Source organism: Coffea arabica, chromosome 6e (assembly GCF_036785885.1).
Source record: "Coffea arabica cultivar ET-39 chromosome 6e, Coffea Arabica ET-39 HiFi, whole genome shotgun sequence".
Taxonomy (NCBI): Eukaryota; Viridiplantae; Streptophyta; class Magnoliopsida; order Gentianales; family Rubiaceae; genus Coffea; species Coffea arabica.
This window is the reverse complement of record NC_092321.1, coordinates 28,842,470-28,870,013: the sequence shown is the minus strand read 5'-3', so window position 1 is coordinate 28,870,013 and position 27,544 is coordinate 28,842,470. Positions and strand designations below refer to the sequence as shown.

The 27,544-nt window shown below is 38.4% G+C and overlaps 1 protein-coding gene, 1 non-coding gene and 1 pseudogene across 2 annotated transcripts; 1 reads left to right on the top strand and 2 right to left on the bottom strand.

Moving 5' to 3' along the window:
* Nucleotides 1–420: 420 nt before the first annotated feature.
* Nucleotides 421–5,243, bottom strand: LOC140009839 (uncharacterized; annotated as a pseudogene).
* A 5,497-nt stretch (nt 5,244–10,740) lies between these two features.
* Nucleotides 10,741–16,083, top strand: LOC140009838 (uncharacterized). Its single transcript, XM_072056174.1, has 5 exons — nt 10,741–10,980; nt 11,734–12,288; nt 12,403–13,489; nt 13,748–13,840; nt 15,005–16,083. The coding sequence occupies exons 1-5, from the start codon at nt 10,741–10,743 to the stop codon at nt 16,081–16,083; spliced, it is 3,054 nt and encodes a 1,017-aa protein (XP_071912275.1).
* Nucleotides 11,278–11,384, bottom strand: LOC113697691 (small nucleolar RNA R71). Its single transcript, XR_003449964.1, has one exon. It is a non-coding gene; the product is annotated as a small nucleolar RNA R71 (small nucleolar RNA).
* Nucleotides 16,084–27,544: the final 11,461 nt, after the last annotated feature.

Here is a 27,544-nt window from a genome sequence, read left to right as displayed (position 1 = left end):
CGAAGGCAACTTCAACTGATACGCCACTTTACCGATTCGTTTCAGAATTTCAAAAGGTCCAATATACCTCGGATTTAGCTTTTTACCTTTTTGGACACTACCCCGCCCTTCAATGGTTTAACTTTTAGAAAAACCTTGTCTCCTACTTCGAATTCCAAATCTTTTCTCCTTGTGTCGGCGTAGCTCTTTTGTCGACTCTGGGCAATTCGAAGCCTTTCCCTAATTAGTTTCACTTTCTCATGAGCTTCTTCCATCCAAGGTATAACCGTTGGATCTAAAATTTTGTTCTCTCCTACTTCATCCCAATGAATCGGAGATCGACACCTTCTCCCATACAATGCCTCATAAGGTGCCATTTGAATTGAAGCATGATAGCTGTTATTATAGGCAAATTCTACTAAGGTCATATACTGGCTCCATTTACCTCCAAAATCCAATATACACGTCCTCAGCATATCCTCCAAAGTCTGAATTGTCCTTTCTGACTGCCCGTCTGTTTGGGAATGATAAGCGGTACTAAACTTCAACTTGGTCCCCAATGTCTCTTGAAATTTCTGCCAGAAACGTGAAACAAACCTTGGATCTCTATCAGACACAATGCTTATAGGAATACCATGCAATCTCATGATCTCTTCTGTGTACAACTTGGCCAGTTTTTCCAAAGAAAAGCTCATACTCACCGGTAGAAAATGTGCGGACTTGGTAAGCCTGTCAACTATCACCCAAACCGCATCAAATCCTTTTTGACTTCAAGGCAATCCCATTACAAAATCCATGGTTATGTGTTCCCATTTCCATTCGGGAATTTCTAGTGGCTGCAATAGACCAGAGGGTTTCTGATGTTCAGCTTTTACTTGTTGGCATATCAGACATTTTTGTACAAATCTGCCACGTCCTTTTTCAAACCGTCCTACCAGTATAACTCTTTCACATCGTGATACATCTTGTTCACTCATGGGTGTATTGTATACCTCGATCGATGTGATTCTTCTAGAATTTCTTTCCTTAATCTTTCATTAACTGGAACCACAATTCGATCTCGAAACCTTAACACTCCTTCAGACCCTAATTTAAAGTCTAGGGTTTCTCCGTTTTGTACTTTCTCCAACTTTTTCTGGATTATAGGGTCCGTTTTCTATGCCTCCTTAATACGCTCCAATAATGGTGATTTCAACGACAGGTTCCCAAATAAAATCTTCAATTTCTCCAAGCGAGGGTTCCAACTACTAACCTCCTCTAACATGTCCCATTCTTTTACCATTAACCCCGCTACTTGGGCTTTTCTACTTAGAGCGTCTGCTACCACGTTGGCTTTTCCAGGGTGGTAGTTGATAGAACAATCATAATCCTCTAAAAATTCTACCCATCGCCTCTGTCTCAAATTCAATTCCTTTTGGGAGAACAAGTATTTAAGGCTCTTGTGGTCCGTAAAAACTTCAAAGGTCACACCATACAAGTAATGCCTCCATTTCTTTAAGGCAAAGACCACTGCGGCCAGTTCTAGGTCATCCGTTGGGTAATTTTGTTCGTGAGGCTTCAATTTTCTAGAGGCATAGGCAACTACCTTACCCTTTTGCATTAGTATACATCCTAGACCTTCCCTAGAGGCATCAGAGTATACGACATAACTTTCTACTCCGTCAGGCAATGCCAACACAGGAGCTGATGTTAAACGCTTCTTTAATTCCTGAAAGCTCGATTCGCACTTCGAAGTCCAAATGAACTTATTATTTTTCTTTGTCAGCTCTGTCATAGGTCCAGCAATCTTCGAAAAGTCCTTGATGAACCGCCTGTAATAACCTACTAGACCCAAGAAACTTCTGACCTCAGTTGGAGTTTCTGGCTGTTTCCACATTGTGACTGCCTCAACTTTTGCCGAGTCCACAGCAATTCCATCTTTAGAAACTTTGTGTCCCAGAAAAGAAATTTCTTCCTGCCAAAACTCGAACTTGCTAAATTTAGCATACAATTTATGCTCCCTTAAGATCTGCAGAACTATCTCTAAGTGTTTAGCATGTTCTTCTCGAGTCTTAGAATACACTAGAATATCATCAATAAAAACTACTACAAACCGATCCAAGTACTTTTTAAAGACTCTCTGCATTAAGTCCATGAAGGCAGCTGGTGCATTGGTTAATCCAAATGGCATGACTGTAAACTCAAAATGTCCATATCTTGTATTAAAAGCAGTCTTAGGTATGTCTTCCTTCTTAATTTTCAACTGATAATACCCTTGCCTCAAATCCAACTTAGAGAAAACTACTGATCCTTGCAGCTGATCGAATAAACTGTCAATCAATGGTAGAGGGTATTTATTCTTAATTGTACCTTCATTTAATTCTCGTTAATCAATACATAACCTTAAACTTTCATCCTTTTTCTTAACAAATAGAACAGGTGCTCCCCATGGCGAATCACTCTCTCTAACAAAACCTCTCTCCAACAAGTCCTGTAATTGAATTTTCAATTCCCTTAGCTCTGCAGGAGCCATTCGGTACGGAGTCTTAGAAATTAGGGCCATTTCCGGCATTAGTTCAATCTTGAACTCCACTTCTCTCTCTGGAGGTAATGTTTTTAATTCTTTGGAAAACACATTTGGAAATTCCTTTACCACTGGTATATCTTCCAATTTTACTTGATCACTGGGTGCGTTAATCAGCAAGGCTAAGAAACCTTGCGCTCCTTTATACAAAATTCTCCTTGCCCGAATTCCAGAAATCAAAGCAGACGATGCTAACCTGCCTTTCACATCCAATTTCAGGGTTGCTTCCCCGGGAATCCAAAATTCTACAACTTTTGCTCTACAATCAAGATTAGCATGGTAATGAGCTAGAAAATCCATTCCTATAATAACATCATAACCTTTGATGTCCAAACTGACTAGATCTACTAGTATCCTACGTTCTCCAACCCAGAATTCGCAGTTCTTATAGGCCAGGCTAGTGATTATGCTTTTATTACCCAAGGGTGTCCTAACTTCAAGATCAAAGGGTAATCTAACAGGTTTTACATCAATTCCGGACATAAAAGTTGGATTCACAAATGAATGAGTTGCGCCAGGATCAATTAGTACTCTAGCTAATCGGTGAAAGATTGGAAGAGTACCTTCCACGACTTCCGAGGAATCAGGTACGGGTTGGTCGTCTACGGCGTACACCCTGGCAGGAACTTTCGGCCTACTTCCTCCAGAAGTGGCTTGCCTAGCACTCGGGGTACCATCTTCTTGGTTTTTTGGACAACCGGCAAACTGGTACTCGCTGCTTCCGCACCTCAAGCACTTTCCTTCTTTCCTCCAGCATCCGTTCTCAGTATGGCCAGCTTTCCTGCAATACCCACAAGTTACCTGAGAAGTGGTCACATGACCTCCTTGCGGAGCGTTCCTAATTTGACTCCTTCCAATTGGTTCTCCTCTAGTTCCGATATCTCTTCCCCTGGCACCTCTTGCCCCAGCTCTTCTCGCTAGAGCACCTCGTGGTGCTCCCGGACTATTTATTCCACCCGTTCCTCGACCCACTTTGGCCGGTGGAGCATTTGCATAAATCGGCTCTCGACTGCTACTAGAGCCAAATCTTTTCTTGGCCTGGAAGGTTTTTACTTGAGCTTTGACAACTTCAACCCTTTGAGCTCTCTCCACAGCATCAGCAAAAGTGTCTATCCGAATAGCAGTTAATCCCTCCTGGATCTCCACGTTTAGTCCTTGCACAAATCTCCTTATATGCCTTTGCTCCGTGGCTACCAATTCAGGGGCAAAACGGGACAATTTCGTGAATTGAATCTTATATTCGGCGACACTCACCGCCCCCTGCTTACACTTGATGAAGTCATCCTCTCTTTTCTCTTGGATAAGAGGGGGAAGAAACTTGACATTGAATTCCCTCGTGAAATTCGCCCAGGTCCTAGGAATATGATTCCTGTCCCAATTGACCCTAATTAGGTTCCACCAGGAACGAGCAGTTCCCTCAAACTGAAATGCTGCGAAAGTCACTTGTCTCTCCTCCGTATAATTTAGAGCTGCAAAAATGTCAGAGATCCTCTCCCACCAACCTTCTGCTACCTCAGGTTCTGGGCCTCCATAGAACTTAGGAGGTCCAAACTTCAAGAATCTCTCTAATGCCCGATCCTCAGTATCGATTGGGCCTCCTTGGTGATGCACCGCCCCAAGGGCTTGGTGCTCAGTCATGCACTCTAAGACATCAGTTATTCTATTGATCGCGATGGCTACTGGGTCTCCGGCCACGCTCCCTTGACCATGGTCTTGATTGACCTCAGGTTCCCTATCACCACCAACCTCGGGGTGTTGTCTAGTTGATCTCCCACGTTCTCTACCTCTAACTATGACGATCCATAGCCTAATTATGCCTATTGATAAAATGAAGCAATTAAGCGAGGACAATTTAATTAATTACCTTAAATTTTTTTTTCTTTTATAACATCAACACAAACATTGAAGAAAAGAAAAGTAAAACACTTAACATATAATCACATAACGAGGTTCATACAAATAGCAAGTTAGGGTGCTTTCCAAAAGTATGGCACACAAGTCTAACAAATATATACAAACAATCCCTTAAACCAAAAATAGGGATGTAGTGCCTCAAAAGTAGGTCATCCAGCTAGACAAAATGCTATGACCTAACTAGTATCACCCTATCTAATCCTAGATACTTAGTTACAAGCAAATCAAACCTAGTCTAACCCTCAGCAGGGCTGCCAGGAGCAACGTCCTCCTCAGGGTCCTCCTCCGGATCCTCCTCCGGGTCCTCCTCAACACCCGCCTGAGCAGTTCCCTGAATAATACCCATGACCTCGTCTATCATCATAGTGGCGTCAGCCCTAATACCCGCACTCCTATCTCGTACCTCCTCAGCTACTCGAGTCAATCGAGACCTCTGTCTCACTAACTCCTCACGAGCAGCCTCTGACCTAGCCCTCTCGGCTGCTAATCTCTGCTCAAGCTCAGCTATGCGGTCAAGCTGAGTATCAACCATGATGCTCAACTCCTCGACGTCCTGGGTCAAAATGTGATTAGCATCCCTCAGCTGGCGACGCTCATCGTCTAAAAACAGCACTAACTCGTTAGGGTAGGCATATGTGACCCTACACTGACATCGGGGGTGCCTATCAGCTGGTGTATAACGTATACGAGATCCTCCGCCTCGTGGCCTATAGGAGATGGACCTAAGAGGCTCTACATGTCCGTTAGCCAATCCGTTACCATTAGCATGTTCGTTTCCGTTTTCCATACCTGCAAAATTAACCAGAATCCAAGAGTTAATACTTAAATAGCTAACTTGCTCAAGTACTACTTAGGATATGTCTGATCAACTCACTTCTTAACTTTTAAAAGGTTCAGGGTTTCTAATATATCTATTATATCTTTCAAATAATTTTCCTAACCTAGGCTCTGATACCACCTGTGGCGGCCCCACTTCTCCCTAAGGCGAACCAGAGGGTTGGCAGGTCGCCTGCCTAACTCTCGCCAGGACTCACGTAAGGAAACCGACTAAACCCTTTTCACGTATAACTTAAACCAAAACAAAATTTGTCACCCGAACAAGCCAAACCTTTAAACGACCAGAATACTAGGAACACATTAACTTCAGAGATAACATTGCCATTGGACGTCCGAACGTTCACTCTTAAGTACACCTCCAACCAGTTTAACACAAAACTACATTTATACACTACAAACCACAAAGTGAACTCATAAAGTTCAAATACATTCATACAAGCCAAAACTTAGGGTTTGTACTTTTCCAGTATCAAGTGACAACCCAAGACAAAAGATACATAGTCCTATTCGAAATAACATTTACAAAAGCTAAAGGCTGACTTCAAGTCTCTCAAATGCCAAAACCTGTTCAGGAAAACAAATAATGTGGGGTGAGCTAAAGCTCAGTGGTGCCCCAAACATGCAATCATATAAAACAAATAGCAAATAATAACCCTAAGCTTAAATTCAACAAGTAGGAAAGCGTTTAACAGCACAGAGTAGGATACAAGGCTCTCAGGAGCCATTTTCCACAAGCTTGATCAAAATTAATCGCAGTTGACCCTCAATCAACTCTCACTATCTAAGGTCCATGTAGATTCGTTATTTTTCCTTAACACGCTCCAACCAACTTACTCCCACCGGGTCCGTCCTTCTCACGAGAGGGTTTGGTATTACTCGAGTATACCTTTTTATAGCCTAGTCGAGGGATTCACCCAACGACGTCACAACAAGTGGTTACCAAGTCAGGATAAGAGGCCCTCCCACCCTAAGGTGTGGTACATTCCCCTGCCTGGTAGTTGAGTTGACGAGTCCACGCTCCAGTCAACAATTGCAAGATTTTGGTACTTAAGTTAGGATAAGAGGCCCTCCCACCCTCAGGTGTGGTACATTCCCCCTCTCAGTACTTAACTAGTGCAAGCAGGATATTCGAGTAAACATTTCAAACAATTCACCACTCGAAAGAGCTAATGCGATAAAGTACACATTGCCCACTTCGATGGATCAGGAAAACCACATTCCAATTATCACATAACAGTCAAGAAAGCACTTTAACCAGTTAATCATAGAACAAGCACGGATACTCACCCAAAAGTGAAGCTCAAAAGTCAAGCTGGGGATCGAAGTCCACGTCCTCGCTAAACCCTAAAAGACCAAGTTTTAAAACTATAAGTTTTACGATGCAAGTTCTTGATTTATATATAAAAGATTATCTTATATATAACTAGTTTATTTCCTCAAAATAAATCAACAATTCTCTTAAAATTAAAACTAGGAAAAGTGATAAAATATTTCGTATGGTTTCTTTAAAGATAAATTTCTTTGTAGAGGTGCAACTAGAACTAATCTACTTCAAATAAGTTTTCTTGCCGAACAAGTTTTCTAAACCTTTTCATTTAAAGTTATTGAAATCTCGTGTTTTTGACAGTTTTCCTCTAAAACAACTAGTCAGGGACAATTTTATGAAAAATTTAGAGTTTGAAAGTTAGTGCAATTAATTCCTAAAAGTAATAAAGCTAGTTTAAGCAAAGGAAATAATTAACTAGTTAGCAAGGTTTTAAAAAGTCTCGACACCTGAATTTTAGCATTATCGTACTATACTCAATTTCTATAGCTTGATACTAGGACAAAATATTTCAACAAAGCTTGGTTTAAAAGTGACTCGAGTTCAAAGGACCAAAACGGACTTCACGATTCCTATTCATTTGCACCTTATATTCCAATTTGCCAATATGGCAAAAATCACAATTCCAACATCAATTTCACTAGGGTTTCGTCAATCATTAGCCCTAGGTCTCAACAGATTCAATTCTAATCAAAATTAAACCAACAAAGTCCAAGATATCAAAACAATTCCAAATCACAATTCATGGACCTTCCAAGTACATTTCGGCCAAACCACTTAAACAATTCCACCAAAAATTTAACTCTTGTAAAAATTACTCAAATGGCCAAGAGCTTCATCAATCATTAGCTCTTGACAACAAACAATCACTTCCTACTACAATTCAATCAAAATTTCAAACCAAAACAAAAAGGAAAGTCACGGCCAACTTAACTCACAAATAACTCTAAAAATTCAGATTTTTCCCTTGTTTCGATAACCAAGTAAAATTCCAGCAATGACAATTCAAGACGTCCATCAAATCTCCATCTTTCACTTGCTTGAAACACTAAACACATAGCTCATAATCTGTCCAACCAAAACCAAAACAAATAACACACAATTCCAGAAAATAATCTCACCAAAAGTCTCAACTAATTCGGCTAGCATCCTTATACAATTTCCAGCAATATAACAATTTAACTTATAGTGCTTTGTCCATAATTTTCTTCAATTTTTACTTTAACTCAAAATACAAAAGGTGATTAGCAAGCTACAAGCTAATCTTAAACATCCAGTATGAAAATCTCAGCTGAGATTCAAAGGAAAACTGATCAAATGCTCAACTCCCCTCTCTCGGCCACATTTTCAGTTTTCTTTTCTTTTTTTTTATTATCCACGACTCATTTCAGCTACATGCATGATCAAAATAATCAGCTATCTATCAGTTTTGATCCAAAACCAAGCTCAGACAACATCAAAAACTACCATCCAACCAGAAATTCATTCAATTCTTCTCGGTTGGCTTGCATGCAAGCAGATTTTGTATCCCTTCAATTTTCTGATTTTCTCACGGCTGATTAACCTCATGCAAAGCATAACCATCCAGTTTTTAGTTAGCTAAATACACAATTAAACTCTGATTTCCACAAATTGACCAATTAAAGCTGCAATTCCAGCACAAACTCTCGGCAATCCAATTTCTTCAAAATCAGATTTTTCCTAAGTCTTAATTCTTCATCCAACCGCACAACCCCTACATGCATGCTCATAACCAACATCATCTACCTATAATCAACTAGTTTAGGTGCAGAATTTACCTCAGCTTGAAGCTCAACACACGCGACTAGCAGCTGAAATATTTTTCTGCTCTCGGACTGTCCAGAAATGCAGTCCGCCAACTCTCCCTCTCCCTTGCTCAAGCTTGTGACTAGAATGGAGGAAATTTAGCTCTCGGTCCTCTTCACCAGCTCACGGATGGAGTGGAGAATGAACAGCAAGTCTCTTTTTTTTTTTAACTTACGGGCAGGAAGGAAAAGAAAGTAGATAGCTCGGCTCTCTCTCCCATTTCACTCTCTCGGACAGCTCTTGGCAGACAAAGGGAATGGAAATGAAATGCTGTGGTGATTTGGGGTTGGTAAAATGGAGTGCGTGAAGTGGAATGTATATAGTGAAATGTGTTGAGTGGAGCTAAGTCGGTATTATAGATGGTGGAGTGCTGAAATGAAGAGTGGAATAGGCAAGATGGAGATGTTTGTATTTGAAGCTTGTTCAAGAAGGTTCCATGGCTGCATGGTTAATTTGAGATGGAGGAAGGCTAATGATAAGTGAATATTTAACGTACATTTTGTACGAATTTGGCATGAATTTTTGGTATGTTTTGAGAAGATTAAAGCCATATTTGAACTCTTTTGGTGATAATTGCTTAAATATTGTTTAAGAGTTAAGAAATTGATAAATGAGTGGATTAATGCGTAATTTTGTGAAATTTTGAAGGTAATTGATGTATGAAATTCATGCACAAGTTGAAAGAAATGTCAGGGTCATCCAGAGGACAAAGTACACAAGAAAGTGGGAGCAAAAATGTAGAAAAAGGGAAGAAGTGAAAAACTGGAAAAATGCTCAACACAGATCCGAGCTCGGATCCGTGTGTACAAGAGGGATCCGACCCCTCGTCTGTACTTCTGGCGGAGTGTATCCGAGGTCAGGACGATCCGACCTCGGATCCATCATGGGAAGGCCTCGGATCCTATAATCCGAGCTCGGATCCATTATCACTCCTCGGATCCGAGGCTCGGATCTGTCTCTCTCCTCAGCAAGTGGCACAGCCGTTTTTCTTTACCTTTCTCACAACTTTTACAGCTATTTTGAGGGACAGAAATCGGTGGCACATGCTTCTGCAATAAAAGAGAAGACCAAATGAGTGTGGACAAAAGGAACATCATATCTTTGACTTCTTTTTACAAAATCTAAGTGGAGGAAATTATGAAGTGAGAGGAATGGAATTTCTACCACCTTTTATGCAGAAACACAAGGGAGAAGCAGGGATTACCATACGTAGCTAGTTTTTCATTTTGTAACATTTTTTTCTCTCTAGATAGGAGTACTTGGAGAAGCATTTTTTGGAGAGTTTTCACTTGTAATCATATTGTGCAAGAACATAGCAGGAATTGGAGAGCTTCACCTTCAATTGGCTAAGCTTTCTTTTATCTTTCTTATACTTGTACTTTATGATGTTTTGCATTAATAAACTTGTGAATTTGATTGTTAAATCATTCATGAGTAGCTAAACTCCTTCATCTAGGGAGTAGATGAAACTTATGGCTAAATAATACTAATTGAATGTGATTTACACTTGTTATATCTTGAGTTAACTTGTCTACTTGTGTAGCTGTGATTTCTTGTTATTGATTGATCACCAATAACTTGTTTACAGTTGTTATTGTTCAATGAGAATTGGTAATAACAATGGAAACACATGAGTAGAGCTTGAGTTGTATGTTCATGAAAATAGAAATACACTTAAGTGGATTACTTAGTATTTCATGAATTAAAACAGAGTTGTAGTAGTATTTCACCATGGAAATAGGGAAATCTATATTGCTCTAAGCCATTTCATCATGGAAATGAGACTTGGTAATCTTGGAAATAAATCTCTGGTTAAGCAAGAATAATAGCAAGAAGTAAATCCATTTATTTGTGTAGTTTATGCCATAAGTGGAATCTACATCCCTAGAATCTTCATTAAGTGAAATTTCTCTATTTGCATTCAGCATTTGTTAAACTAGATTTGTATATCAGATTTGTAGATTACAGCATTAGATTTTCTCTGCTCAAAATTAATTGTAAGTCTAAATAATAGAGAGAACAGGGGCTTAGTAATTGTTTAAATTGCTCCTCGTGGGATCGACCCGATACGCATCTTGTACTAAAATTGTGACCTGTATACTTGCAGTCCAACGGGTGTAAAATCGGAATTAAACTTGCATTGATACAAAAAGAACCCGTCAAGTTTTTGGCGCCGTTGCCGGGGAGCGGCAATATTAGGGCCTAGTCATCTCTATTAATTTAGACATTTTCATTGTTTTTATCCAAGTTGTTGAATTAAAACTGCAAAAATTTCTCTTATTTTTATTTGTAGTGCATGCACCGATCAAATAGAGAAGTTGCACATTTTGATCCTGAAATTGAAAGAACATTGCGGAGACAAAGGAGGAATACACTGCATCAAGAGGAACAAGAGGTTTGGCAGCCAATAGAAGATATCTTGATAGAATTACCATTTGAAGAAGAAATGGCGGAAAATGACCTAAATAGGCGAGTTCTGCGAGATTTTACTATACCGGGAACACAAGGTTCACAAACGAGCATAGCAAGGCCTGCGGTAAATGCTAACAACTTTGAGATTAAACCATCACTTATCCAAATGGTTCAACAATCTCAATTTGGAGGTAATGCAGTAGAAGATCCTAATACACACTTAGCTACATTCTTGGAAATTTGTGATACAATTAAAATGAACGGAGTTAGTGATGATGCTATAAGGCTAAGATTGTTCCCATTTTCATTGAGAGATAAGGCCAAACTTTGGCTACACTCTCATGCTCCCAATACTTTCACTGGATGGGATGAATTATCAAGAGCATTCTTAAATAAGTATTTTCCACCAGGTAAGACTGCTAAGCTTAGGATGGATATCACTAGTTTTAGCCAATTGGAAGGTGAATCATTATATGAGGCATGGGAAAGGTTTAGAGATCTGCTTCGGAAATGTCCACATCATGGACTGCCGGAGTGGTTAATCATACAAACCTTCTATAATGGTTTAGTTTTTTCTACTAAAACTATGATCGATGCAGCTGCAGGTAGAGCTTTAATGGGTAAAACACCCCAAGAAGCTCATAATTTGATAGAAGAAATGGCAGCAAATAACTACCAATGGGCCAATGAGAGAGATAATACAAGACGTCACGCAGGTATGATAGAAATGGACACTCTCAATATGCTGAGTGCTCAAATGAATAATGTGATGAAATTGCTAAGTAGACAAGGTCCAAGTTCATCTAATGCACATGTAGCATGCTGTTCTGTATGTGGAGGTGAACATGATACTAATGAGTGTGTCGATTCTGAACAGGTACAATTCGTCAATAATTACAATCGTAATGCTCAAAATAACCCCTACTCGAATACTTACAATCCGGGATGGAGAAATCATCCAAACTTCGGATGGAAGGATCAAGGAAATCAACCAAGGCCAACCAATCCACCGGGATTTCAATCAAGGCAACAACAAGCTGAAACTAAACCTGGTTGGGAGATGGTAGTGGAAAAGCTCACAAAAGTTACTTCAGACAGATTTGAGCGAGTAGAAGGAAGGTTGGACCAACTCACTACAATGTACAGGAATGTAGAGGTCCAAATTGGTCAAATTGCTAGTTCGTTGAATAATCGAAATCAAGGCGAATTACCTAGCAAAACAGAGGTCAATCCTAAGGAGCATGTGAAAGCCATTACTCTTCGTAGTGGTAAGCAATTAGAAGATCCTCCAGTGATGGAAGTTGAAAAAAATGAGAATGAAAAACAAGAAGGAAAGCAGAGGAACCAAGAGGCGATAGTGGAAGAAAATAGTCGGGAGGAATCAAGAGAAAATCAACCATCATCTTCCGCTACCATTCCAATACCCCCTGCGGTTCCATTTCCACAAAGATTAAAGCAAAATAAGTTTGATAAAGATTTTGAAAAATTTGTTAAACTTTTCAAACAATTGCACATTAACATTCCTTTTGCCGATGCTATTTTGCAGATTCCGTCTTATGCGAAATTTCTCAAGGAAATCATGACTAGAAAAAGAAAGTTGGAAGACTGCGAAACAATAGCATTAACAGAGGAATGTAGTGCAATTATTCAAAATAAGCTACCACCGAAGTTGAAGGATCCAGGGAGTTTTTCTATACCTTGCACCATAGGTAACGTTGATTTTTCTAAAGCATTGTGTGATCTTGGTGCTAGTGTATCATTAATACCTTTAACGGTGGCTAGACAATTGGGTTTGCATGAGCTTAAACGCACAAATATTACTTTGCAACTAGCGGATTGGTCTATTAGATATCCATTGGGAGTGTTGGAGAATGTATTGATAAAAGTTCAAAAATTTATCATTCCAGTGGATTTTGTGGTATTAGATATGGAAGAAGATATATCTATGCCAATTATTCTAGGTAGACCATTTCTAGCTACTGCAGGTACTATTATTGATGTCAAAAATGGCAAGCTTAAGTTTCAAGTAGGTGAAGAAGAGGTAGAATTTAATTTGAATGAAATGGAAAAATACCCTTCTTTTACCGATCATGCTTATTCTATTGGCACAATTGATAAACTAACCCAAGAGATGAGTCAAGTCAACTTTGACTTAGATCCTCTTGAGTATTGTTTAATGAGTTTAGGTAAGCAAGAAGATGTTTGTGAAGAAATTGAAGAATTGGCCAAGTACTTGGATTTTCAAGCACCTTATAAAAGGGGTAATTTGTATGAAAGTCTTGGCCAAGGAAAAGGGTTTTCACAACCTTCAGAAATTGAACCTCCAAGGTTAGAGCTCAAGCCACTTCCGACTCATCTAAGGTATGAATTTCTTGGAGAAAATAAAACTTTACCTGTAATTGTTAGTGCTGACCTTGATGATGAACAGTGTGCAAAGTTGTTAAGAGTTCTAAGAAGGCGTAAGAAGGCAATTGGATGGACAATTTCAGATATTAAAGGTATAAGTCCTTCTATATGCATGCATCGCATTTTATTGGAGGACAATTGCAAACCAGTGGTGGAAACACAAAGAAGACTCAATCCAAACATGAAAGAGGTGGTAAGAAATGAAATTCTTAAGTGGCTTGATGCAGGTATAGTCTTTCCTATCTCCGATAGTGTTTGGATTAGTCCAATTCATGTGGTACCAAAGAAAGGTGGAATAACTACAATCGTGGGTAAAAATGATGAATTGATTCCATCTAGACTTGTGGTAGGGTGGAGAGTGTGTATTGATTATCGTAAGTTAAATACGGTAACAAGAAAAGATCATTTTCCCCTACCATTTCTTGATCAATTATTGCAGCGAATAGCTGGATATGAATTTTACTGTTTTCTTGATGGTTTTTCAGGATATAATCAAATAGCTATAGCTCCAGAGGATCAAGAAAAGACCACATTTACATGTCCTTATGGCACTTTTGCCTTTAGAAGAATGCCATTTGGTTTATGCAATGCTCCTGCAACTTTTCAACGATGCATGATGGCTATTTTTTCTGATTATATTGAGAAAATTATGGAGATATTTATGGATGATTTTTCTGTGTATGGTTCATCTTTTGATCAGTGTCTTCATAATTTGGAATTGATTTTGCAGAGATGCGAGGAAACAAATCTTGTACTGAATTGGGAGAAATGTCATTTTATGGTAAAAGAATGAATTGTCTTAGGACATAAGATTTCCTCCAAGGGAATTGAGGTGGATCAAGCCAAAATAGAAGTCATCGAAAAATTGCCACCCCCAAGCAATGTCAAGGGGATAAGGAGTTTTTTAGGACATGCTGGCTTTTATAGACGTTTTATTAAAGATTTTTCTAAAATAGTAAAGCCATTATGTGATTTATTATGTAAAGATACTCCTTTTCAATTTAATGACAATTGTTTGGTTGCATTTGAAAGGTTGAAGAAGGAATTGATTTCGGCCCCAATTATAACTTCACCCGATTGGTCAATACCATTTGAATTGATGTGTGATGCAAGTGATTATGCAGTTGGAGCAGTTTTGGGACAAAAGAAAGAAGGACGATTGCACGTCATTTACTATGCTAGCAAGTTGCTAAATGAGGCACAACTCAATTATGCAACGACAGAAAAAGAGCTATTGGCAGTGATATTTTCTTTGGACAAATTTAGATCCTATTTAGTAGGATCTAAAGTCATTATATATACGGACCATTCAGCTCTTAAATATTTGCTGCATAAGAAGGATGCAAAACCTAGACTAATTCGGTGGATTCTTTTATTGCAGGAATTTGATGTGGAGATAAAAGACAAAAAGGGATCGGAGAATCTAGTTGCAGATCATTTATCACGTTTGGAATATATCCCAATCAAAGATCAGGTTCCAATTCAAGAGAATTTTCCGGATGAGTTTGTCCTAGCACTTAGAAATTCTCCATGGTATGCAGATTTTGCTAACTACTTGGTCAGTGGAGAGATTCAAAAGGGGTTTAATTATCATCAAAAGAAGAAATTCTTACATGACGTCAAAAGTTACTTTTGGGAGGAACCATTGCTATACAGACATTGTGCTGATGGTATGATACGTAGATGTATTCCTGAAGATGAGGTACATAATGTTTTATATCATTGTCATAACCTTGAAACAGGTGGTCATTTCAGTACTTCAAAAACGGTGGCAAAGGTATGGCAATCAGGATTTTATTGGCCAACTATGTACCGAGATGCTAGGGAATATGTTAAAAATTGTGATGCATGCCAAAGAACTGGAAATATATCTCGAAAAAATGAAATGCCCCTGACTACGTTCTTGGAAGTTGAGTTATTTGATGTATGGGGTATTGATTTTATGGGACCATTTCCGAGTTCATATAATAATAAGTACATTCTCTTAGCAGTCGATTATGTTTCCAAATGGGTGGAGGCCATTCCTTCACAAACTAATGATGCTAAAGTTGTATTTAAGTTCCTTAAGCGGAACATATTTTGCAGATTCGGAGTCCCAAAGGCAATAATAAGCGATGAAGGTAAGCATTTTTGCAATAAAATCATTGACACTTTGTTGCTTAAATATGGATGCAGGCATAAAAAGTCACTCCCTTATCATCCTCAAGCCAATGGCCAAACGGAGTTGGCCAACCGGGAAATTAAGCTCATTTTAGAGAAAACGGTTAACCGCTCGAGGAAAGATTGGTCAAATAAGCTTGAAGACGCTTTATGGGCATATAGAACGGCATTTAAAACTCCATTGGGAATGTCTCCATATAAGCTGGTTTATGGGAAAGCATGTCATTTACCTGTAGAAATAGAACATAAAGCTTATTGGGCTGTTAAGGCTATTAATTTTGATTTTAAATCTGCAGGTGAGAAGAGAATGCTTGAGTTAAGTGAATTGGAGGAATCGCGGCTAATCTCATATGAGAATGCCAAGATTTATAAAGAAAGGGTGAAATTTTGGCATGATAAGCACATTCTTCCTAAACACTTTGAAGAAGGGCAAAAGGTGTTACTATTTAACTCAAGGCTAAAATTATTCCCTGGGAAGCTTAAATCTCGATGGTCCGGGCCATTTGAAGTGGTTAGCATGTTCCCATATGGAGCAGTGGAAATAAAGGGTGAAAATGGTGCCCCATTCAAAGTAAATGGCCAAAGATTGAAGTTGTATTTGGCCGGAGAACAGGTTCCTAAAGGAGTAATTTACTCCTTAGAAAATGCAATGGAGAGTTGAAGAAATTATAGGAGAGCCGAGCCAACGACTATAAACAAAAGCGCTTGTTGGGAGGCAACTTTTTCTTACCAAATCGCGTTTTAAGTGCTTAAAATTTCTATGCCTATACATACATTGTGCAATTCAAGTGAGTTTTGGTGATACCATGGTTATAAAGGTTCATGGATTCATTTGATGTGTATTTAATGCTCAAAAATGCCATTTTGATATAAAAATGCAAAAATGATCAAAGAACCTCACCCCTTGATTTTCAATGTAAATGTGTTTGTTGTGTTTTGAAAGGATGGATATTGTGTTTAAGGTATATTGCATGTGCGTGGGAGGTTAGAATTGATAACAGGTTTGTCCAATGTGTATTTTGGATTTGGCCGGAAAAAAAATAAAATTGCAGTTTCTGCAGTAAAGTGCAGAGAAATATGGATCCGAGCTCGGATCCTAAAAAACCCAGACAGATATGACCTCGGATCAATAGATCCGAGCTCGGATCTTTGCCAACCCAGATAGATCCGAGGGATCGTCTGTGTTTCTGTTGAGACTGATCCGAGCCCTGTCGGATCCGAGGCCTTCCAGAAAGGATCCGACCTCGGATCGGTTTGCGATATGTGTGGAACCGAGGGTTCGGTTCCTCATTTTCCAGCTTTCCTCTCATTCTCTCTCCCCGAAACCCTAGTTCCCCTTTCTATTCTTCCATTTCATCCGTTTAACCTCTAATCCTTCAACACAAAAACATCCCAAACACTCTTGTGAATATAAATCCTTAACAATTTTGTAGCAAAAACATCAATTTTGTGGGTTTTGATCTTCGAAAAGGGGATTCTGGCCGAACGGAAATTCTTCAATTTGGGGGGTATTTTGGCTCGTTTCTGTGTCAGTTTTTGCATCATTTTCATCCTCCACCATCAATCTACACATTTGAGGTAACAATTTGCGAATTTCTTTGACATTTTATAATTCTTATTTTACATATTTCTAGTTTTTGGGAATATTATGATAAATGCATATTTGTTGGAATTTCTTGATACAATTGTGCTACATTGTGCTTAAATAGATTGTTACTAATATCTTCATGCTTATTTTTGAGAAAACTATGGATTTGGTGATATTTTGTAAGAATTTTTCTCAATTTTTGGGCTTGAGCATTTTAGTGATTTATACTCTTGAATTTTGCTTTCATTAAATATATGAACTTGTTCTGAGGAGCATAAATCACTGTAATATCAATTGAAAATGATATATCATCATTCGAACAATAGCTCATGGGGTAAAAGAGTGTGTTTCCGATCAAGTTAAGCACATTGAACCACTTTTACTTGAGATAAGTAGCATTTGTTTGGATGAATTGGAACTCATGTGAATCCGTGATTTCCTGTAAAGTGAAAATCAGACAAGTGGGATTAGGCTTGCTTGGAAATGCTTGTTTGACTTTTGCGGGATCTCTTGACTTGATTCGTACAAGTTGGAATGTCGAGGACGACATTCTTTTAAGGAGAGTTGATTGTGATACCCCGACTTTTAGGACAATGTTTTTCTCTCGTTCTTTTAAAATTTTGATTTCTTTCCTTTGTCTTGTTTTAACATATTATTTTTTTTAATTGGACACTTTAAATTTAAATGAAAACCCTAGTTTTACTTGTGACTAAAAGGTTATTATGTAATTGAGTTTATGTATTACAATACATATTTTAGTATAGGTAATTATAGTGATTGAGTGATTAGTGGAGTAATTGAGGTGTAATTAGGTTTTTGGAATATATCAAGTATGTAAATTGTGGAGTAAAATGGTAGGATTGTGAATTTAATTGGGCCATAGTGTGACTTTTGGTTACTTACAAGTTGCTAGACTTCCTAAAGGTTCCATGATATTCCTAAGCTTAATTGTGATTGGCTAATCAAAAAGGTAGTGGACATTGACCAAGGGACTTAGTATTCATCTTCTTAGCAAGACCAAAGCCAAAGAAACAAGTTAAGTTTCGGCCAACACTTGGGAGAAAAGAAGAAAGGAAAAACCGAGAGAAACAAGAGGAAAAACAAGAGAAAAATTCTGGTTTTGTACAACCCATCCAACAAGCTTGGGAGTTAGAGCAAAAGAAAGCTAAGGAGCTTGGTTCTTGAAGTGCAACCTTGTGAACCCACCTTTGGAAGGTAAAGCAGCCTTGAACTCTTGTAAAAACTTATAGCAATTGAGTAGAAATGTTGATTTTGATATTGTAAGATGCTAGTAAGGGTTAATGATGGTTTATATATCACTTTTGTGGGTTTGTGTGGAGGATTTGGTGATTTCTATGGTGGTTTGAGAAAATTCCAGAATTGAGACTTCTTATGGTTTAGTTCTGTCCGTTTCTGTTTGAGTATGTTAAAGACCGAATTAGCCTCAGCTCAAAACATGAAAGTTGTAGGGAATGACGTTTTATAGTTTCCTGTAAAATTTCAACTCAATCGGAGTAACGTAGCCAATGAAAAGACTGAAATACCCCTGACTACCATAGGTTTGGACCAGTGGACATTTGCAACGTTTCACCAAACTGATCATATCTTTTCCACTTGATACGTACTGAACTATCTTTTAGCCAAAACACAAAAGTTGTAGTGCTATGTCTTAGCTTTCCAACGCCCCTACCATCACCTCGTTTGGACTTCGGTAGCCTGAGTTATTGTCATTTACGTATAAGGCGGTTAACAAGCCCGAATGTGAGATTCTGGTTCTGTTATCTGAGATTTTGACCTAGATACACTACAAACTGGACTGAGCAGTCTTCATCAAAGTTGTATCACTCTGTCTTAGCTTCGAAACAGTAGAAATTTGACCCCAATCTGATAAGGTTAGCTTTGGTTGTGCCCGTTACGCTAAGCGACGGCAAATCTGTCTTTTGTTTTATAACTTAAATTGCATTTCCGGCGATTTTCTAGCTTGATTTGGTGATGATATGACTTTGAGCCTATTGAACGGCTATTGAAATGAGATGATTTTGTGTATGACTTTGGGGCTTTATTGTGATTGAGTTGAGATGTGATTTGTAATGTCTTGTAGGATGGAAAATAAGGAATTTAAGGGGAAGTGTTGTCCAATCTTTAAGAACGTTTAATCGCTGTGAGTTTGGGTTAATTCTTGGTAGAATGAAGAGCTTGGACTTGATCGAGGAAAAAACTGGCTATGATGGATGAGGATTAAGAGCCGTGGTTGGTGAGTGACCCCAAAATATTTCCAAAGCTACTTGTGAATTGTTTCTTGCATTATTTATTCGATTGCATATCATGTGTGTTTGCATGTGAGTTCATGACATGATTTGGCTTCAATGAGTTCTGGGGAAGTCTTGTGCCGAACACCAACGTCTCCATCATTGTTTACTTGGAGCAAATGGCTCCCTATCACTGTTTCACTGTTACTGGATCAATTTGAGGGTTGGATGTTTAGGTACAATGATTTCACTGGCTCACAAGAGCAATAAACGTATATTTGATTACTGATTCATGACATCATTGAAATGAACTATTGTGAAACTTATTTGATTACTGATTTTACTGGTTACTCGCTGAGCTTCAAGCTCACCCAAAAAAAATATATATTTTATGTCCCCTCCACAGGGCTCGAGGCAAAGAAAGCGCTTGTATCACGTTGTTCGTGTGACTGGATGACATATATCTTGTATAGGTTAGATTTGGATTCATTCTGTGTAATAGTTGGGCTAGTGCAACTGTTTGGAATTGAAGTGGATGTATGTGTACGTTCCACGCTTTAGAAGTAGTTTTCGCTTCGCTTATGATATGTAAATTTGAGGAACATTTGATATTTATATTGTAATTGAATTGAGGACTGTAGTGAGTGACTGAGTCCCGGCGAGAGTTGGGCAAGCGGTCCGCGGAACCCTTTGGTTCGCCGTAGGGTAAGGTGGGGCTGTCACAGTTGGTATCAGAGCTTAGGTTTCTGATCTGTGTAGTGTATCCTAGGGTTCAAGTTTAGAATGCCGGACTGTGGGTCTGATGAAATATCCGTGATTTCTTGTAAAGTGAAAATCAGACCTGTGGGATTAGGCTTGCTTGGAAATGCTTGTTTGACTTTTGCGGGATCTTTTGACTTGATTCGTACAAGTTGGAATGTTGAGGACAACATTCTTTTAAGGAGAGTAGATTGTGATACCCCGACTTTTAGGACAATGTTTTTCCCTCGTTCTTTTAAAATTTCGATTTCTTTCCTTTGTCTTGTTTTAACACATTGTTTTTTTTTAATTGGACACTTTAAATTTAAATGAAAACCCTAGTGTTACTTGTGACTAAAAGGTTATTATGTAATTGAGTTTATGTATGACAATACATATTTTAGTATAGGTAATTATAGTGATTGAGTGATTAGTGGAGTAATTGAGGTGTAATTATGTTTTTGGAATATATCAAGTATGTAAATTGTGGAGTAAATTGGTAGGATTGTGAATTTAATTGGGCCATAGTGTGACTTTTGGTTAATTACAGGTTGCTAGACTTCCTAAAGGTTCCATGATATTCCTAAGCTTAATTGTGATTGGCTAATCAAAAAGGTAGTGGACATTGACCAAGGGACTTAGTATTCATCTTCTTAGCAAGACCAAAGCCAAAGAAACAAGTTAAGTTTCGGCCAACTCTTGGGAGAAAAGAAGAAAGGAAAAATCGAGAGAAACAAGAGGAAAAATAATAGAAAAATTCTGGTTTTGTGCAACCCATCCAACAAGCTTGGGAGTTAGAGCAAAAGAAAGCTAAGGAACTTGATTCTTGAAGTGCAACCTTGTGAACCCACCTTTGGAAGGTAAAACAGCCTTGAACTCTTGTAAAAGCTTATAGCAATTGAGTAGAAATGTTGATTCTGATATTGTAAGATGCTAGTAAGGGTTAATGATGGTTTATATATCACTTTTGTGGGTTTGTGTGGAGAATTTGGTGATTTCTATGGTGGTTTGAGAAAATTCCAGAATTGAGACTTCTTATGGTTCAGTTCTGCCCGTTTCTGTTTGAATATGTAAGAGACCGAATTAGCCTTAGCTCAAAAAATGAAAGTTGTAGGGAATGACGTTTTATAGTTGCCTGCAAAGCTTCAACTCAATTGGAGCAACGTAGCCTATGAAAAGACTGAAATACGCCTGACTACCATAGGTTTGGACCAGTGGACATTTGCAATATTTCACCAAATTGATCGTATCTTTTCACCTTGATACGTACTGTACTAGCTTTTAGCCAAAACACAAAAGTTGTAGTGCTATGTCTTAGCTTTCCAATGCCCCTGCCATCACCTCGTTTGGACTTCGGTAGCCTGAGTTATTGTAGGATGGAAAATAATGAATTTAAGGGGAAGTGCTGTCCAATCTTTGAGAACGTTTAATCGCTGTGAGTTTGGGTTAATTCTTGGTAGAATGAAGAGCTTGGACTTGATCGACGAAAAAACTGGCTATGATGGATGAGGATTAAGAGCCGTGGTTGGTGAGTGACCCCAAAATATTTCCAAAGCTATTTATGAATTGTTTCTTGCATTATTTACTCGATTGCATATCATGTGTGTTTGCATGTGAGTTCATGACATGATTTGGCTTCAATGAGTTATTGGGAAGTCTTGTGCTGAACACCAACGTCTCCATCACTGTTTACTTGGAGCAAATGGCTCCCTATCACTGTTTCACTGTTACTGGATCAATTTGAGGGTTGGATGTTTAGGTACAATGATTTCACTGGCTCACAAGAGCAATAAACGTATATTTGATTACTGATTCATGACATCATTGAAATGAACTATTGTGAAATTTATTTGATTACTGATTTTACTGGTTACTCGCTGAGCTTCAAGCTCACCCAAAAAAAAAAAAATTTATGTCCCCTCCACAGGGCTCGAGGCAAAGAAAGTGCTTCTATCACGTTGTTCGTGTGACTGGATGACATATATCTTGTATAGGTTAGATTTGGATTCATTCTGTGTAATAGTTGGGCTAGTGTAACTGTTTGGAATTGAAGTGGATGTATGTGTACGTTCCACGCTTTAGAAGTAGTTTTCGCTTCGCCTATGATATGTAAATTTGAGGAACATTTGAGATTTATATTGTAATTGAATTGAGAACTGTAGTGAGCGACTGAGTCCCGGCGAGAGTTGGGCAAGCGGTCCGCGGAACCCTTTGGTTCGCCGTAGGGTAAGGTGGGGCTGTCACAGTTGGTATCAGAGCTTAGATTTCTGATCTGTGTAGTGTATCCTAGGGTTCAAGTTTAGAATGCCGGACTGTGGGTCTGATGAAATATCCGTGATTTCTTGTAAAGTGAAAATCAGACAAGTGGGATTAGGCTTGCTTGGAAATGCTTGTTTGACTTTTGTGGGATCTCTTGACTTGATTCGTACAAGTTGGAATGTCGAGGACAACATTCTCTTAAGGAGAGTAGATTGTGATACCCCGACTTTTAGGACAATGTTTTTCCCTCGTTCTTTTAAAATTTCGATTTCTTTCCTTTGTCTTGTTTTAACACATTGTTTTTTTTAATTGGACACTTTAAATTTAAATGAAAACCCTAGTTTTACTTGTGACTAAAAGGTTATTATGTAATTGAGTATATGTATGACAATACATATTTTAGTATAGGTAATTATAGTGATTGAGTGATTAGTGGAGTAATTGAGGTGTAATTAGGTTTTTGGAATATATCAAGTATGTAAATTGTGGAGTAAATTGGTAGGATTGTGAATTTAATTGGGCCATAGTGTGACTTTTGGTTAATTACAAGTTGCTAGACTTCCTAAAGGTTCCATGATATTCCTAAGCTTAATTGTGATTGGCTAATCAAAAAGGTAGTGGACATTGACCAAGGGACTTAGTATTCATCTTCTTAGCAAGACCAAAGCCAAAGAAACAAGTTAAGTTTCGGCCAACTCTTGGGAGAAAAGAAGAAAGGAAAAATCGAGTGAAACAAGAGGAAAAATAAGAGAAAAATTCTGGTTTTGTGCAACCCATCCAACAAGCTTGGGAGTTAGAGCAAAAGAAAGCTAAGGAACTTGATTCTTGAAGTGCAACCTTGTGAACCCACCTTTGGAAGGTAAAGCAGCCTTGAACTCTTGTAAAAGCTTATAGCAATTGAGTAGAAATGTTGATTTTGATATTGTAAGATGCTAGTAAGGGTTAATGATGGTTTATGTATCACTTTTGTGGGTTTGTGTGGAGGATTTGGTGATTTCTATGGTGGTTTGAGAAAATTCCAGAATTGAGACTTCTTATGGTTCAGTTCTGCCCGTTTCTGTTTGAATATGTTAGAGACCGAATTAGCCTTAGCTCAAAACATGAATGTTGTAGGGAATGACATTTTATAGTTGCCTACAAAGTTTCAACTCAATTGGAGCAACGTAGCCTGTGAAAAGACTGAAATACGCCTGACTACCATAGGTTTGGACCAGTGGACATTTGCAATATTTCACCAAACTGATCGTATCTTTTCACCTTGATACGTACTGTACTAGCTTTTAGCCAAAACACAAAAGTTGTAGTGCTATGTCTTAGCTTTCCAATGCCCCTGCCATCACCTCGTTTGGACTTCGGTAGCCTGAGTTATTGTCGTTTACGCATAAGGCGGTTAACAAGCCCGAATGTGAGATTCTGGTTCTGTTATTTGAGATTTTGACCTAGATACACTACAAACTGGACTGAGTAGTCTTCATCAAAGTTGTATCACTCTGTCTTAGCTTCGAAATAGTATAAATTTAACCCCAATCTGATAAGCTTAGCTTTGGTTGTGCCCGTTACGCTAAGCGACGGCAAATCTGTCTTTTGTTTTATAACTTAAATTGAATTTCCAGCGATTTTCTAGCTTGATTTGGTGATGATATGACTTTGAGCCTATTGAACGGCTACTGAAATGAAATGATTTCATGTATGACTTTGGGGCTTTATTGTGATTGAGTTGGGATGTGATTTGTAATGTCTTGTAGGATGGAAAATAAGGAATTTAAGGGGAAGTGCTGTCCAATCTTTGAGAACGTTTAATCGCTGTGAGTTTGGGTTAATTCTTGGTAGAATGAAGAGCTTGGACTTGATCGAGGAAAAAACTGGCTATGATGGATGAGGATTAAGAGCCGTGGTTGGTGAGTGACCCCAAAATATTTCCAAAGCTACTTATGAATTGTTTCTTGCATTATTTACTCGATTGCATATCATGTGTGTTTGCATGTGAGTTCATGACATGATTTGGCTTCAATGAGTTATTGGGAAGTCTTGTGCTGAACACCAACGTCTCCATCACTGTTTACTTGGAGCAAATGGCTCCTTATCACTGTTTCACTGTTACTGGATCAATTTGAGGGTTGGATGTTTAGGTACAATGATTTCACTGGCTCACAAGAGCAATAAACGTATATTTGATTACTGATTCATGACATCATTGAAATGAACTATTGTGAAATTTATTTGATTACTGATTTTACTGGTTACTCGCTGAGCTTCAAGCTCACCCAAAAAAAAAAAAAAATTTATGTCCCCTCCACAGGGCTCGAGGCAAAGAAAGCGCTTGTATCACGTTGTTCGTGTGACTAGATGACATATATCTTGTATAGGTTAGATTTGGATTCATTCTGTGTAATAGTTGGGCTAGTGTAACTGTTTGGAATTGAAGTGGATGTATGTGTACGTTCCACGCTTTAGAAGTAGTTTTCGCTTCGCTTATGATATGTAAATTTGAGGAACATTTGAGATTTATATTGTAATTGAATTGAGGACTGTAGTGAGTGACTGAGTCCCGGCGAGAGTTGGGCAGGCGGTCCGCCGAACCCTTTGGTTCGCCGTAGGGTAAGGCGGGGCTGTCACAGTTGGTATCAGAGCTTAGGTTTCTGATCTCTGTTGTGTATCCTAGGCTTCAAGTTTAGGATGCCGGACTGTGGGTCTGATGAAATATCCGTGATTTCTTGTAAGAATGAAAATCAGACAAGTGGGATTAGGCTTGCTTGGAAATGCTTGTTTGACTTTTGTGGGATCTCTTGAATTGATTTGTGACGCCCCAAAAAGAATGAGAGTGAGAACCCGGAAATTTTCTAATTTCTAGGGTTTATTTTTTTTAATCGCCCGCCTTTTCTACATTTTCTTTATTAGAAAAATTCCCCAGATAAAGTTTATGAGCAAAGATAGTTTTAAAATGATTTTTCTAGTATCGGTTAGTTTTTAAGAAATTAAGAGCGTATTTTGAACGTGGGACCCGCAAGTGCAGTAAATGCATTATATTTTTGACAACTTGTTGGAATTTTGTATTAAGTGATATTATTTTACAAAGTGTTAAGATATTTGTATTGGAGAGACAAAAAGATAAGCTTTAAACCTAAAGCTGACAAGTGTCACCATAAGATTTAGTCTTGAGTTTGACTACTATTCATAACTTTACCATTTAATTAAAATTGGCCAAAAATCTCTTCATTTTGCAAGCTTCTTGGCCGAATTCTTTGCTCAAAAAAGGGAAGAAAAGCTCTCAATTTTCTAGTCTCCAATCTTGCCCAATCTTTCAATTAAACCGATTAATCTTCCAATTACTCCATAAAACCTCTTAGTTTGGTGGAGTTGAGCTTGGTTGTGAAGTTGTTTGGAAAGCTAAGGTGACTAGTTGCTCTCTTTCTTGTGTTGCTAAGGTGAGTTGTGAAGAACCACCCTCCTTCCTTAATTGATGCTTAAATCATGATTAGTGGTAGTATGAGATGCAAGTTTATGGATTATTTCTTGATTTGTGGTTGAAGTGGTGAAGTTTTATAATTTTTGGGGACTTTTCTGTTTTAATATGAACATGATTGTGTGGCTATATATGATGATTGGAAATGATGTTTAAGGACTCTATGAGGTGGAAAAAGTGGTCAATTGCAATCAATTTCTGTTTTGGAAGAAATTTCAGAAAATTAGGTTTTGTGAAGGAACATTCTGCCCGAATTTATAGCTCCTAGTTAGAGGCCGAATTGGCCTTGGCTTAAAACATGAAAGTTGTAGGGAATGACATTTTGGAGTTGCCTACAAAATTTCAGGTCAATCGGAGCAGCATAGCTTGTGAAAAGTCGAAATTACTATTGCTGTTCTGGTTTTACCCGAATGTAAGAATTGCGCCTGTAATTGGTTGTTGTGGCTGGAATTGCTTGGGAATTGGTTGTTGAGGTCTTCTGATGAAATTGATCCCTGTTTCTTATCTTTCAGCTGGTTTGGGAATTTCTGGATTTTGACTTGGATAACCTGATTTGTGATGTTTCCGCTAGAATGCGTTCTGTGAATCTGTTTTTGTGATTCTGGTATGGTATCTTGCATTTTTGACCTGGTTACACTCGAAACTGGGTTGAGTGACCTTCTGAAATATTGTAGCCCTATCTCTTAGCTTCGAAACGGTGGGTCTTTCACCTTCATCCGACAATCGTAGCGCCTTTGGTACCATTACCGCAAAATGACGTCAAAACTGTTTTTCTGGTTTTGAGCTTAACTTTCATTTCCGGACTTTTCCCTAGCTTGACTTGTACTAGTACTACTTGGAGCTTGCTGAATGGCTATTGGATGAACTTGTTGTTGTGTGTGTACCTTTGGGTTGGAATGAGGAAATAATGAAGCCATGATGGCTGGAAAAGTTAGCAAATTCAGGGGAAGTGCTGTCCGAACTTTGAAGGGATTTGTTTGCATTGAGTTTGTGATCTAAGACTTGGATTTGAGCAAGGCAATGTTATATGATGGATGATTTCTGAGCCGTGAAGGTGAGTGACCTCAAACTATTTCTAAAGTTATTTATGAACCGTTTCCTGCATTATTTACTTTTGAACTGTTTCCAAAGTTACTTTTGAACTGTTTCCAAAGTTATTTTTGAACTGTTTTCTTGCATATCATGCGTGCTTATATGAGAGTGTTCCTTGTTTGATATATTTCCTTGACTTATTGGCTTGTTATTATGGATTGATAATGTGTTAAGTGCTTTCAATGATTGTTAAAACGAGTTTTCTGGGTGAGTGTGTACTTTATCGCACTCGACCTAAATAAATGTGAAATTTTCATGCTTAATGATTAAATGCTACTTGCGCATGAATGTAAGCCTTTTGGGCTGAACTGGCCATTGCCCCTTGTTACCGGTCGTCTCGAGCCAGAAGCGGACTCGGTCGGGCGATTAGGGACCTGGATGAACGTTTGGTATACTCGAGTATTACCTTTGTAGGTTGGTGGAGGTTGGTGGAGCTTGGACGATGTTCGGGAAAGGTTGAATGAAAAAAATGCAATTTCAAATGAAAAAAAAATAAGGAAATGGCAGGAGAACGAACGTATCCTTTTCATGAATGTTACTATCGCTTTCCATTGTACATGTTTCTTGAATTATTGATACTCCATATTTAATGTTTTGTAAATGTTGTAATTGTTTCTGGACTTATCATTTGATTTATGACATCATTGAAATGAACTATTGTTAAACCGATTTGATTACTGATTTTACTGGTTACTCGCTGAGCTTCTAGCTCACCCCAAAAATATTTTATTCC